General features: G+C 46.6%; 1 protein-coding gene across 1 annotated transcript in view; it reads right to left on the reverse strand.

Annotated features, from left to right (window-relative positions):
* agbl4 (AGBL carboxypeptidase 4) overlaps window positions 1-15053 on the reverse strand; it is a 351628-nt gene that overhangs the window by 320979 nt on the left and 15596 nt on the right. Inside the window, exon 3 of the mRNA XM_048251844.1 lies at window positions 1826-1950. Within this exon, the coding sequence (XP_048107801.1) occupies window positions 1826-1950 (125 nt within the window). The remainder of the gene's footprint in view (window positions 1-1825; window positions 1951-15053) is intronic.

Here is a 15053-nt window from a genome sequence, read left to right on the forward strand (position 1 = left end):
GGCCATCCTAGACCCCCCCTCGTGAGAGCCACTGACGAGCTTCCACTCAGGACTAATAGAATTGAAACGTCCTTGCCTCGGCCGAGTCTAATGGACGGACGGACAGCAGGCACGCCCCCCTCCCTGTCTCTTCACGCTCCGACGTATCACTGTGGCATGTGACCGCATGCTCGTCCAATCGGTGCGCTGGAGACGGCTGGCTGCTGCCCTTCTGACGGATGACGAGGAGGAGCGGTCGGAGACAGACGGAGGCAGAGTCTGAGACCCGTGACACTGTACCCAGCCAAGCCAGTCAGGCACACAATTGCCAACACAACACTGGGAAGACCTCCACTACAACTACAAACAACAACAGCCAACACAACACTGGGACGACCTCCACTACAACTACAAACAACAACAGCCAACACAACACTGGGGCGACCTCCACTATAACAACAAACAACAACAGCCAACACAAACACTGGGACGACCTCCACTACAACAACAAAAACAAACAACAACACACACAACACTCCGCAATACACAAAGTGGGATGCCAGGGGAAAACTCTCCAAAAAAATAAATAAATTTACTCCAAATAGAAGCATGACAGACATCACAGATTCTGTGATGACACAAAACCTTACATACAATATTATCAATGTAAATGGATATTTGCAGCCATTTGCATTCATTCTAAATTTGATCTAGAACCCCATCTCAAAAATGAATAATTAAACAAGTAAGGGATAATGTATAGAATGCCGGTCATTATCGGAAAATAAGTCCCGACAGGGCAAACAGGACCCCGACGCGCCCTGCTTATTACACGGCTACAGGCCAAAACAAAAAAATAAACTCCATGATATGACTCTTTACATAGATCTATTACTGTTTCGTCATGGCTTTTGCTAAGGTACAAATAGTTTGCAACACACACTGAACTTGAATCAAACATTTTTTAGAACACAGCTGATCAACCGTCTGCTTTCACTTTTGAAGTTCCATTGCAAGAAGTGACTGGACTACTTGCGGAGTGATATGAAAGACGTGAATCAGAGGCACAAAACCCATTTTCCTTGACAGCGGTCTGTTATACATAGCAACAGTCTGTTATCCAAAATTATCAGACCTAAAGGTTGCGAAGGCTCATTCAAGTGAATAGAGCATTCTGCAGCATTATGAAGAGCCGTGTAATAATAAAAAAGAATGTCTACCAAACGAAATGATAAGATGGGCAACTCCAGGTAGCCGGTGTCCACCAAGGCATTTCTGTGTCCAAGTTCTGGCTTGAGAGTAAGGCGTGACAGGGCCCAAAGTTCTCAGTACTTGACTAATTACTCTGCAGACTGCGTGGGGAAGAAAGGGCGCAGTAGGGGTGACACTTGCATAGATGACTGAGCGTCCTGTCACATTATCAATACAGAAATGACAAGCGAATATCACCCATCACTCTCCTTAGTGTCACTCACGCTGACGTGAGATTTGCAACTTTGATGAAATTCAATTCAAGGGCTGTAGACTTCGATGCTAGTGTATTAACTTTGATGAGAAGGTCTAGGAAGGTGGGTGTGTTTGGAAGACACAAAAAAGTATGTGTGTGTGTGTGTATGTGTTTGTGTACATTGCATTTTTTTGGGTGTCCTTTGTACAGTACTTGATTATGCATTACACACTGGTGAGTGTACATGGGTGTGTTTTATGTTAGTCATTAATTATGTATGTGTGTGTGTGTGTGTGTGTGTGTGTGTGTGTGGTGTGTGTGTGTGTGTGTGTGGTGGGTGTCTGTGTGTGTGTGTCTGTGTCTGTGTCTGTGTGTGTGTGTGTGTGTGTGTGTGCTTACTTGAGTCTCTCGCACATTCTCCACAGTGAAGTTGAACCAGACTCTGAAGCGCGGGTTGCACGTGTCGGGCCTGATGAACAGGTCAAACTCAAACTCACTAATGTAGTCCACTCTTCCCAGGTTACCTGCAAAATGCACACACACACACACACACCAACACACAAAGATACAAACACACACACACACACACACATACAAACACACACACAAACACACACACATACAAACACACACACAAACTCAAGCAAGCACACACACACACACACACACACACACACAAACAACATAAATAGAGACACGTGTATGTGGCCACACACACACACACACACACACACAGGAAAGAGCTGTGAGTTGAGACCATTAGACTGGCAGTGGGCCAACACTGCGTCAGTGGCCAGCCAACCTCCCATTCAGTGCATCAGTGAAAGAGGGCTGTTGGACAAGGGCAAAGACCTTACTGAGCACGGCTAACCGCTAACTGCTCTCACATACATAGTGTCTTCCACAGTACAGGGGACAATCCAACCACGACCCACACACATTTATAATGTATTGCTTCCTAACTGAGAATATACATGCCGTCATGTACATGCAGTTAGCAATTCCGAAGAAGTTGACATGCAAGACATTTAAAGTAAGTTTTGCTCAGAAGTTCATGAAATTATTACCCATGTGATCACTGACTGATCACTGATATTTATTGTGTTTATGGAAAGAAGACAGAAAAAAACAGAGTCATTCTGAGTACAAATAGTTTATTAAGACATCAATTTACCATGTAATAGCTACAATGACTGTAAAATTAGATTTCTGCATGTGCACCACAGGCAATAAGAAAGGGTCAATTGCAATCTACATTCACACATCATAAGTAAAAATTGTATTGGTGCATTTTCCAGGAATTTGCCCTTCCAACATTATCAAATGAATTATTACAGCCAGACATGGTTAAAAAAAATAATAAATGTTTTTACCATAACCTCTTAACATCTGAAGCATATCTATCAATGTCAAAAGCAAGCTTGAAGATTCTGGGTATGAAAACGTAATTTATTCTAATCTTTTTGTCGTGTTCTCTTTGTTAGGTCAAATTGTCTGATACAAAACATTTAGGAATGTGGGAGCAATTTCAGATCTGCCATGTTGGTAGGTACATAAGTTTTCACAGACATGAGTCACTAAGCGCTTTACAAGGGCAGACAATACTATGCAAATGATGTAATGGGCCCTATGCTCTGATGGGCTCCCGGTTTCACAGAGGTACATATCCATTATGTTTACCTATCAGTATATCAAAGGTGCACTCGTTAAGTAATTGGGGCTGTTCTCCTACTGTCCTACTCTGCATTAAAACAGACCGCTTAACCCTTACATGCTAAACATGCTAAACATGCTAAACATGCTGCAACAGTCAAAATAAGTGCATAAAATAGACCACACAGCGTGAGTTCAGAGAATCAACACAGGTTCTGGGCACAAAGCGTATGTGAGATAAGAAGGCATGTAGGCCTGTCACGGAGCACACATGTCTTATTTGACATGGCAGGTAGCTGGTGGGGCGGGGGCTGAGTGAGCAGTCTGCTCAGCGTTGGGGACACATTTCCCCGCAGACTAATTAAAAGCCGGTGTAATGAAGTTAAGATGTGCTGCATGTGTATATAGGGCCGCCGACGTGCAGATGTGGATGGGAGACTAACCCTGCCGCCGCTCTACCTCAGTACACAGACACAACACACACACACACACACACACACACACACACACTGCACATACACACACACACACACACACACACACACACACACACTGCACATACACACACACACTGCACATACACACACACACACACACATACACACACACACACACACACACACACACACACACACACACACACTGCACACATACACACACACACACACTGTACATACACACACACACACACACACACACAGTTCTCCCTGAAGGCAGACAGGAGGATCAGTAGACAGGAAGAGAGAGGATGGGGGGGCACTGTCTCCTCAGACACAGCTCTGGTGACAAGTCGGACCGATTTCCACGTTAAAAAACAACAACATGCAATTAAAACAATCAGCCTCTAAGGGACTGCCCGTCACAACATGGAGACTAGCAACATAAACACAGCTAAGGAGACTGATCTGCAGGTGATTCTTCTCTCTGATCTGCAGGTCTCTAACTCTCTCTCTCTCTCTCTCTCTCTCTCTCTCGTCAGGCAGATCTTAAGGAGTTAGCATTTTTCTCTCTCAATTCAATTCAATTAAATTCAAGAATGCTTTATTGGCATGACAAGCTCACTTATATTGCCAAAGCAGTTATACAATAAATCTGAACACATACAGTACATGTCAATAGATTTTCATAAGAATAAAATAAATAGGTAAAAGTAAAATAAAATGCAGTGTATGATGCAGTGTGTGTGTGTGTGTGTGTGTGTGTGTGTGTGTGTGTGTGTGTGTGTGTGTGTGTTTATTTGTCGATATAGGTCACTCATTGTCCCTCAGATTGTGGCATGTTGATACATACTGGGCAGCAAGATATGCTTTATCTATAGGAATTTCTGAGTTAAATTTGTTGAAGAAAAGATTTCTTGTTTGATTGAAGGATGTACATTGTAGGAGGAAGTGCATCTCTGTCTCGACCTCACCTGTCATGCAGTAACCACATGTTCTGTGTTCTTTTGGTTGCCATGATTTTCTGAGTCTTCCTTTTTCGATTTCCAATTTGTGGTCACTTAGCCTGTACTTGGTTAGGGTCAGTCTCTGTTTTCTATCTCTGACAGTATTAAGATATTCTGCTAATTTATATTCTCGGTTTAGGGCCAGATAGCATTGTAATCTACTTTGATTTTTAGTTTCTTCTTTCCAATATTCCAAATACTGTAGGCTTCTTTACATTGTTTCATAATTTGGTTTACTCTGATTGTTTTTTGGAAAACAGTGTCATTGTGAGACTGATCAGAGTGGGTGTGTGGCAAGGCAGTTAGTCTCTGAAACAACTGATGTAGGGAACTTTTTTCTGGGTTCAGCTCTTGGGTTTGGAGGGCTTTAGAATGAAGGGTGTCTTGTGGATTTAAGGTGATTCAGAAAATTGAGTGCTCTTTTGTTGATGTTAATGATTTGTGGGCATCTACCTAATTCTGCTCTACATGCATTTGTTGGTGTTTTTCTCTGTACTCTGTAGAATGTATCTGCAGAACTCAGCATGTAGAGATTCTATTGTGTGTTTGTCTCAGTGAGTATAGCTATGATGACTGAGTGGACCCCATACTTCACTACCATACAGCGCAATGGGCTGGATGACACTATCAAATATTTTAAGCCAGATTTTAATTGGAATTTGGAGATTATAAAATTTTCTTTTAATTGCATTTAGGGCTCTTCAAGCTTTTTTCCTTCAGTGCATTCACTGCCATGTTAAAACTTTACCTAGGTAGGTATAACTCATGGTGGTGGAAATTGTTAATTTTAAATTTGTGTTTGTTTTCTTGGCATTTGGGGCGTTTTTGGAAAATCATTACATTTGTTTTGTCTAGGTTTATCTCTAGGGCCCAGGTCTTACAGTACTTTTCTACTATGTCTAACTGTAGTTGTAGACCTTTTTCAGTAGCAGACAGTAGAACCAAGTCATCAGCAAAAAATAGAGACTTCACCTCTCTATCTAGGAGGGAGAGGCCAGGACCGGGACATTGCTCTAACTGGATAGCAAGTTCGTTTATATATATATTAAATAACGTCGGACTTAAATTACAGCCCTGACGGACACCTCACCTCACCTCACCTCACCCTCACCTCACCTCACCTCCACCTCCACCTTTCACCTCCCTCCTCACCTCTCTCTCTCTCTCTTGTGTGGTCTCTCTGGATCTCTCTGAAAGTTCTCTCTCTCTCTCTCTCTCTCTCTCTCTTGTCTCTCTCGCTCTCTTTCTTCAAAAACTGGTAGGCTGATGGGGTTTGACTGCAGTAGGTTGGAGATGCTGTCCTATCTGTGGAGACTGTAGGTGAGTCTTCTCTGGATGCCTAATGGAGAAGTTCACTGGAGAGGAAGTTGACCCTTGTCCCAGTGTGGAGACTGCAGTAGGCTGATGGAGATGCTGTCCCAGTGTGGAGACTGCAGTAGGCTGATGGAGATGCTGTTCTCTTCTCACTCTCTCAGACTCTGCATTTCCCAGACACTGTGGTGGTCTTAATATTTCTCTCTCTGCTATTTCCCAGAGACAGCTGTCAGGTGTGGTGTGTAAGGACCTAATGCTTTTCTTCTTCTTCTTCTTCTTCTCTCTCTCTCTTTGCTCTGTCTTTTCTGGAGGCTGTCATGGGTCGTAAGGAAGTTAACATATCCACCACCCCCTCCACACACACACCACCACCACCACCACCCCTTCACACACACACACACACACACACACACAGACAACAACACCACCACCACCACCACCACCGGGAGGGGTGGGTGGCGCTGGCAGTCTGTCCATGTGGCGGCGGAGGGGGAGCCTCAGAGGCGAGCACCTGGCGCCAGGTAGCAGCAAGCTAATTACTGACAGATGGGGCAAGCACCACACTGTCAGTGCAGATCACTCTCTCTCTGCCTATACAGGAAAAACAGGCTGATCCACCAACCAACCAACCAACCAGCCCTCCACCCTCATCTCCTCCACCCAGCCTCACACAGCTAACACTCCACCCTCATCTCCTCCACCCAGCCTCACACAGCTAACACTCCACCCTCATCTCCTCCACCCCAACCACCAGCCCTCCACCCCGCCCCCCTCGCACCGCCACAACCACTACCACAACCACTACCACTACCACTACCACAACCACCGCCACAACCACCGCCACAACCACCGCCATCAGCACCGCTAACACACCACCCTCATCTCCTCCACCCGCACCGCACGGACACAGGAGCACCGCCATCTTTCCGGTCGGTCCCCTACTGACGGACAAAATTCTCCACAAACTTCACACAGCGCAGACGCCTTGCCATCAGAGGGCCATCGCCAAGGAGGAAAGTCATTAAAACAGCTCTACTGAGGAGCACCGCCATCTTTCCGGGTCGGGGTCCCTAAATCTCCTCACAAACGGCTTCCACCCCTCTCATCTCCCACTCCACCCCAGCAGCTAACACTCCACCCTCATCTCCTCCACTCCAACCAGGGCCTCCACCCCCCCTGGGATACAACCACTACCACAACCACTACCACTACCACAACCACCGCCACAACCACCGCCACAACCACCGCCATCAGCACCGCTAACACACCACCCTCATTCCTCAGCACCATTAACACGAGACTGGGACACAGAACAGGGAGCAGCCAGTTTTCGGTCGGTCCCCTACCCAACGGACAAAATTCTCCACAAACTTCACACAAGCATGAGCAGGCGCCTTGCCATCAGAGGGCCATCGCCAAGGAGGAAAGGTGGGGTGAGAAAAAGCAAGGGGAAAAGAGTGTGTGTGTGTATGGGGTGGGGAAGTATAGATACGCCTCCACAGTGAGAAGTGTCGGCTGTGTTTATCTTGGTGACATATGACTGTGTGTGCAGCGTTGTGTCGTAGCACTGTAAGACCAGCTCCCTGCTTGCTAATGAGTGCTGGCATCTCATTCCTATGTGCTGGATGCAGAATGTAAATGCTTCTCCCGGCAAAATGAATATTGCCACTTTGGCTGATTGGAGTGGCAAGGGCTCTCCAGCAAAGCACAATACTGTTGGGGGAGGAGGGTGTGCATGGAGATGGAAATATTCAGACTGAGTTGAACAAAAAACCCTAAAAGACTAATAGGATAAGATCACATACAACCTGAGTCAGTAAAAAGCTATGTGAATGGCACCAGTGTCATACTAAGCACAGTTTGTTCTAAGTTCTAAGTTCTAAGTTAATTAATTCAAGAACTAAACATGAGAACACAAAACAGAAAGAGTGGGGAGACATACTCTGGAGTGAGGGAGGGAGGGAGAGAGAGAGGGAAGTGAAGGACAGGATTCCAGCTGCTGGGTGAAGGAGAGTGTGAGTGTGTGTGAGAGTGTGTGAGAGTGTGTGAGTGTGTGTGAGAGTGTGTGAGTGTGTGTGAGTGTGTGTGAGAGTGTGTGTGTTCACACCTGTTCTGTCCAGATGCGTGTGTAATCTATCAGCTCTTCTTCCGCTGCATTAACCATTTATGGAGCTTACGCTATCACATGTCACACACACACACACACACACACAAGATTGATCACACACACACACACACACACACACACACACACACACACACACACACGCACGCACGTTCAGACAAATGATGAGTCTATTCATTTCTTTCAACTACTCATGCATCGATTATCCTAATATTTCTGGAACCTTCAGGCGGAGAGCAACTAAAAGGAATAACGTCGGACTCTCTCACACACACACACACACACACACACACACACACACACACACACACACACACACACATGTGTATTTGCCCGCGAGCCAGAATGGCCTGCCAGATATGGCCCCTGCATAATTCTACATGTGTGTGTGTGTGTGTGTGTGTGTGTGTGTGTGTGTGTGTGTTTCACAGGTATGAGGGAGATCCCAGGGGAAGTGTGTGTGGCCTGTAGAGGACTCTCCCCTCCTGCTCCTCAGGGGGAAACTGCTGTGCTGTGTGGACAAGTGGAGAGGAGCTCAAGGTCGCTATATAACGTAACAGCACAGACCGCAACCACCACAGTCAGAGCCACCTTCAGCACCATGGACAGTGGTAGAGCCACCTTCAACACCACGGACAGTGGTAGAGCCACCTTCAAGAACCACGGACAGTGGTAGAGCAAACTTCAGTACCACGGACAGTGGAAGAGCCACCTACAGCACCACGGACAGTGGAAGAGCTGTCTCACTCAAGCCATAGGAGTTAGAGACTTGTGCAATGCCTGTGCAAAACTACCCGACTGCTACAGAAAGAGCAAGATACAGTGTCGGTTTAATGAACACTTAATGAACATTTAATGAACATTCACAACTTTAGCTCAAGTTCAACAGGGAAGTTGGGGGGGGGGTTCTTTTGTTGTTGTTTTTTAATATTTACAATTTTACATCCAACATTCGTGCTGAAGAAGGGCGTCTGCCCCAAAACATCCATGGGGAGATGAAAACAAAGTTTGAAAAAGAGCTGTGAGTCCTATGCTAACGCATTCACTTTGTTGGCTAACATGCAGATAACCTGATAGGCTATGGGTAGCGTTTTAAGCTGGGACAATGCTTTGCATTCAAACAAGCTCAAATTCACGTTGGCATGGAATGTTTTATTTGTCAAAGAATAACCGAACGACCACACTCATTTAAACTATTCTACTATCCTATCCACACGCCTGTTAGAGACTGACTGAAACTAAGTCACTTAAACAAAGATAGAACTGGGAAGGAGGGGATAATTACTGTTAAATTGCATAAAACACATTCAAGTGGATGGATTGCCTTTTTATGAACATGGCCTAAAATAGCCTTATCATCCCATAACCCCAATGGACTAATTATTTGTTCTATGTTTGAGTTTGATTGAGTCTGTTTAAAAAATGTTTACAATCCACTGTTCATATGTTCATACTTTAGGAGGGTGGAGGGTGAAGGGGAGAGGGGGTTGTATTGTGTTAAAATCTTTCTTTTTTGCAACTTTAATTAAATGCTGTAGTTGTTACAAACAAGGTGTTACGGATTCAGTAAGGGTAAGGTACCGAAATCAAGTACCGATGAATACCGACACTGAACCTCAGGCACCGGTACCGATATTGGTTCAAATGTGATGGGTACCCAACCCTAGTAGTTAGATGTGACTGACTTCTCCATAAGCCAGAGTTGCTGTGTTCATAAGCTAACCTCATATTGCATATATAAGCATTACACAGCTTCACTGACACACTGGTTTTAATCTCGACCACCTGGACTGAACACCAGGGTTATTTTTCTGATCTAAATCCACAGAGCGCAGTGATGCTGTCGCCGCGGCGACACTCGGGGCGCCGCACTGTGCGTCACTCAGCCATCCGCTTCGGAATTAGGATGCAGCATGGGCCGGCTTCCTCCCGGAGCAACATGACAAGCTGGCCTCAAGGTTATACGCCCGCCCGCGCTGACAGGCAAATATATGACGCGCCATTGATTTCAGCTTTTAATTTTATGGTGCCTAACTTCAGATTCAGACTGCGATGCTCCCTAAATCAATTCCGTGTAGCCCTACCGCAAGTGTTTATCAACCACAAACAGCCACAGCCAACCTAAAGTCCTTGGTTAGCACAAAGCCAGTAAACCGTTATTGGCAGTCACCTGCTATTAGTAATGTCTCCGCACACGGCCAAAAGGACAAAGCCGGATTTTTGAAACTTATTTGGTGTCGAGACATTAGAGGGGTAAAATAATGAAGGCAGTTACCGAGCAGAAAGGAAAGAACAAAAGAAGAAGGAACAAAATAAACGAGAAAAGAAATGCCGTCCTTTTCCATCATCACTCAGCTTCTCCAGGGGGGAGGCCTAAAACCTCCGTCTCCCTCTCGGAAGACTCCTTCCTCCCAGGTTATCCTCCATATTAATCATCATCCGCCATTCAGACCAACCTATGCAGCACTTAGCACTTAACAAATTGAGTCTGAACGGCAGCAGTGTAAGACGGTACCCCAGCAGACCGGAGCTCAGGGACGCCTGGGGAACGCACGGCACTGTCGGGGTTCCACTCAGTTCAGACGCTTTCGGAGCTTTTCTCTTGTCTTTTTTCTCCTCCCGGAAAAGTGTACTTTTAGCCGACAAAAGCCAGCCTCAGCGAGAGGCCTGTTCTCATCTGAGCAGAGTTAATTCTCTTTGTGCTGTCAGGAATGAGAAATTTCATAAAAACAAAGAGTGGGCTGCCTGATCGTCTGTGCATATGTTTGTGCCTTTTGTGTTTCGCACATAACGTTGAAACTAGCATCACGAGGCATCTGTAGAAAAGTATGTGGGCTATATCTGCAATATGAACACCAATAACTGAGTGCTCCTTCACACAATCTGTTTTTCAACCAACCCACATGCACGGCACAGTGTAGACAAACAAACACAGATTTTCAAACAAAACCATTTATCCGTCTCATCGCATTATTAGAATTCAAACATACACTCATCACAGAATAATCACACGTACACAATTCAATTCCAATTGAAAATTCCCAGGGGACATAACACTAAAAATACCTCTAGGACAACAGAGAGAGAGAGAGAGAGAGAGAGAGAGAGAGAGAGAGAGAGAGAGAGAGACGGTATAGAAGGGCTGGCCATATGTGTGAGTGAGTAAGAGAGTGGGGGGCTGTGGCTGTGGAACCTGCTTGTTGCAAGGGCTGGGCCACACATGTATGTGTGTGTGCGTGTGTGTGTGTGTGTGTGTGTGTGTGTGTGTGTGTGTGTGTGTGTGTGTGTGTGTGTGTGTGTGTGTGTGTGTGTGTGGGAGAGAGGGATGGAGCCTGCGTCCAGGGCTGGGTCAGTCATACATGGACAAGAAGCAGCAAACATGACTAATCTAATCCCATTACAGCCCAACAAGCCCCCCCAGCAGCCACAGTGGCCAGTCTAGACCAGCCCAGTACTACAAGCCCCAGCAGCCCCAATGCCCAGCCTAGACCAGCCCAGTACTACAAGCCCCAGCAGCCCCAGTGCCCAGCCTAGACCAGCCCAGCCCAGTACTACAAGCACCCCTCCCCCACCCCTACCCCCCCCCCTTATATTTTGTAGATAGTACTCATTTTTGGTTTTCATGAGCTGTAAGCCGTAATCATCAATGTTACAACAAAAAATGGCTTGACATATTTCACTTTATATCTAATAAATCTAGAATATATGAAAGGTTCACTTTTTGTACAAAATTAGGGGGTCAAAATGAACATTTCCACAATATTCAAATTATTTGAGACCCACCTCATATTAAACAACGTTCACATGGCTAGTCCATTTGTAAATCTAGCCTAACCTTAAATCAGAGCCTATTTGTTGAAAGTAGAAATGAAATCGAGATCACTTTATCAGTGGGAATGGACAGTAAGGGAATAAACAGCACGACCCCTCAGCAGTGGAGGTAAGGATGTAACGATGCCTTGGACCGTCTGGGAGACAGAGACCACCTGCTGATGTTGTGTCCTCTACCGCATCTGGACGCAGGCATCTGCAGGCTCTTTTCTGGCTTCGCTGGGTTACAGCTAACAGTGGAAATTAAAAGGCACTCGGTAGAGGAGAACACCTCCTGGACACGTTTTCTCTCTTTCTCTCTCTCTCTCTCTCTATTCTGTTTTTTCTCTTTCCTTTTTGCCGTGCGCTCTGTTTCATTATTGGAAAGCACATGGAGCTCTGCTGCGGGGAATAGAGTGCGCTTGGATTCCCGGACGCGAGGCAGCTGATAAAGGCGGAATTGATTGGGATTTGAGAAGAAGCCGCCTCCATGCTTCGGACCCTGAGCTGAACCGTGTCTGTAACGCTTTTCTGCTTTTTTTTATTCCTTCTATCTTTTTTCCTTCCACCCCTGCAGTCCGTCTGCCATCTGGGTGGCCAGCCTGAGCGTCTGAAGGTGCAGGAGCGGGCAGCATCAATCTCCCCATCGCCCCGTCGCGTCCGCCGCCTCCCGCTACCGCTTCACCCCATCTGCAGAAGATTAAACAGCAGTGACCTCCAAATGTGTGGCTCTAACAGGTGTCCGAATAACTCCAACTGCCTGCAGACATCCACACCACATTACACCACAGGGCAGGAGAGAGGAGGGGAGAGGAGAGAGGAGAGGAGAAGAGAAGAGAGGAGGAGAGGAGAGGAGAGAGGAGAGGAAAGGAGAGAAGAGGAGAGAAGAGGAGAAGAAAGGAGAGGGGAGGAAAGGAGAAGAGATAAGAGGAAAGGAGAAGAGAGGAGGAAAAGAGAGGAGGGGAGAGAGGAGAGGAGAGAAAAGGAGAGAGGAGAGGAAAGGAGAGCTGCCATTAGACTTAGGTTACCCCCTCCCCATATCCCCCATAAATGGCACAACTATCACAGAGTCAGGAAGCAATTAACAAAATCAATTACAAAATGTCAGAGAGGCTGCCTTTAACTGAGGCTGCACTCTAAGCCAATATCATTAACTCCACCGCCGAGTGGTGGAAAAGTCACGAGAATAAAAATGCAACGCACGCACAAAATTCTTCCCCCTCTCTTATAGTGCGCATGAAAAATGTGTGTAAAGGGTGGACGCCCATGTGATCCAGGGCCATTGCACTCCAAAGAGGAAGAGGAGAACATTCATATTCAAATGGAACAAAAGCCAACAGCAATTCAGTGCACATCACTATGCTTTTACTGTTTTACTAAAATTGTCTCAATACAATAAAAAAAACTTTGTTTATCTGTTTGTTTTTCTATTGTTCTCTGTTTTTATTAGCAATTGATCGTTTCTGTAGCCACACAAACATGGCAGAGGTGGAGCAGCAATCTGCTACATCCACACTGTCCCCATCATGTGCTATCTATTTACGGCTTAATCATCTGCAGGGCTCACAAAGGAGCCGGCGTGGCTTTGGCCACAACACACACTCACACACACACACACAACACACACACACACACACACACACTCACACACACACACACACACACACACACACACACACACACACACACACACACACTCACACACTCACACACACACACACACACACACACACACACACCGTTCCCCTCCTTTCATCTTTTCCTTTCTTTCTCTTCTTCCCCCAGACATGATCTGTCTTTCTTTTCTTCCCTCCCTCCTTGCCTCACACACACACACACACACACACACACACACACACACACACACACACACACACACACACACACACACACACACTCCCCACCTCCCTCCTCCTCCCCCTCTCTCCAATAGCAAAAGAATAATCTTCCCTGCAGAGAGTTTGGAGATTAAAAGAGAGAGAGAGAGAGAGAGAGAGAGAGAGAGAGAGAGAGAGAGAGAGAGAGAGAGAGAGGAGAGCGGCTGTTAGTTCCTGGGCAAGCCAGAGGCGAGAGGAAGGTCAACAGGGCTGCTAAGAAGGGCTGTTATCATCGGGCTAACATGCTATCGGGGCGCTAGCAGTCGTGCTTATTTACAGTTATGGGTCCCTGTGGGGGCCAACCCCAGCGCTCGCGGCTGATTGAAACGTAATGAGTTCAGGAACACAGGGATCGAGCCAGAGAAAGGGCTCCGCAACACGGGACCAGCAGACCCAACACACACACACACACACACACACAAACAAAAGAGCCACAACAGCAATGGGTCAGCAAGAATGGTAAGAACAAAGAAACAATAATGTATGGAGGGAAAAATGAGGAGGGAAAGTGGGATGAAAAGAGACAGAGTGTGGGGGTGACGGGGAGAGAGAGAGAGAGAGAGAGAGAGAGAGAGAGAGAGAAAAAGAGAATAAAATATTGGCTATGCAAGCCAAGAAGCCATTATGAGTTACTTAGACCTCACAGTACCCTTGCATCACTTTGGATGCAAACATGCTGTCCCAGAAGAAGTGGGTTTGAAGTGGCGCCAGTAAGCATCCTCCTGGCAGCTTTCCTGTCCATCACCGAGTCCTCACCCCCCCTACACACACACACACACACACACGCACGCACACACACACACACGCACGACGACGACACGCCATACCACCACACACACACACACACACACACACACACACACACACACACACAGACACACACACACACACCATGTGAGGGAGAAGAAGTCCCAGCCAGACTCTGACTCAGACCCTGACCATGACCCTGACTCTGACCACCACCAGTGTTGTTCATCACCAGTGCAGGATATTAGTTCATCCCCCAGCCCCGCATAGCTCTCTTAGGCCCTTTTTGCACGACGGGCATTTTTGGTCCCAAATGGACCACAAAAGGCAGGCTGAGGGGGAGTTGCCGATAAAATGAGCTGGGTGTCTGCGGGACAGAGTGTGTAAGGACTCTGCTTGGCCTGTGAAGGGGAGGAGGAGGAGGAGGAGGAGGAGGAGGGGGCTGACTGCCAATCCTGCCTGGACTCCTTAGGGTGTGTTGCATAGTGTAGCGTAGCGTAGCGTGATGTCTTGCGTTGGGAGAAGATGGGGAAGGGAAGGAAGAGGAAATCTCTCATTGTGGAACAGCTTTTCAATCTGAGGAATTACAGTGCTGCTACTGTCAGTGCACTGCCAGATTTACGAGGAGGGGAAAAATGAAAGCAACGGGGGGTCATA

The sequence above is a fragment of the Alosa alosa genome, chromosome 9 (genome assembly GCF_017589495.1).
Source record: "Alosa alosa isolate M-15738 ecotype Scorff River chromosome 9, AALO_Geno_1.1, whole genome shotgun sequence".
In the NCBI taxonomy this organism is placed as follows: domain Eukaryota; kingdom Metazoa; phylum Chordata; class Actinopteri; order Clupeiformes; family Clupeidae; genus Alosa; species Alosa alosa.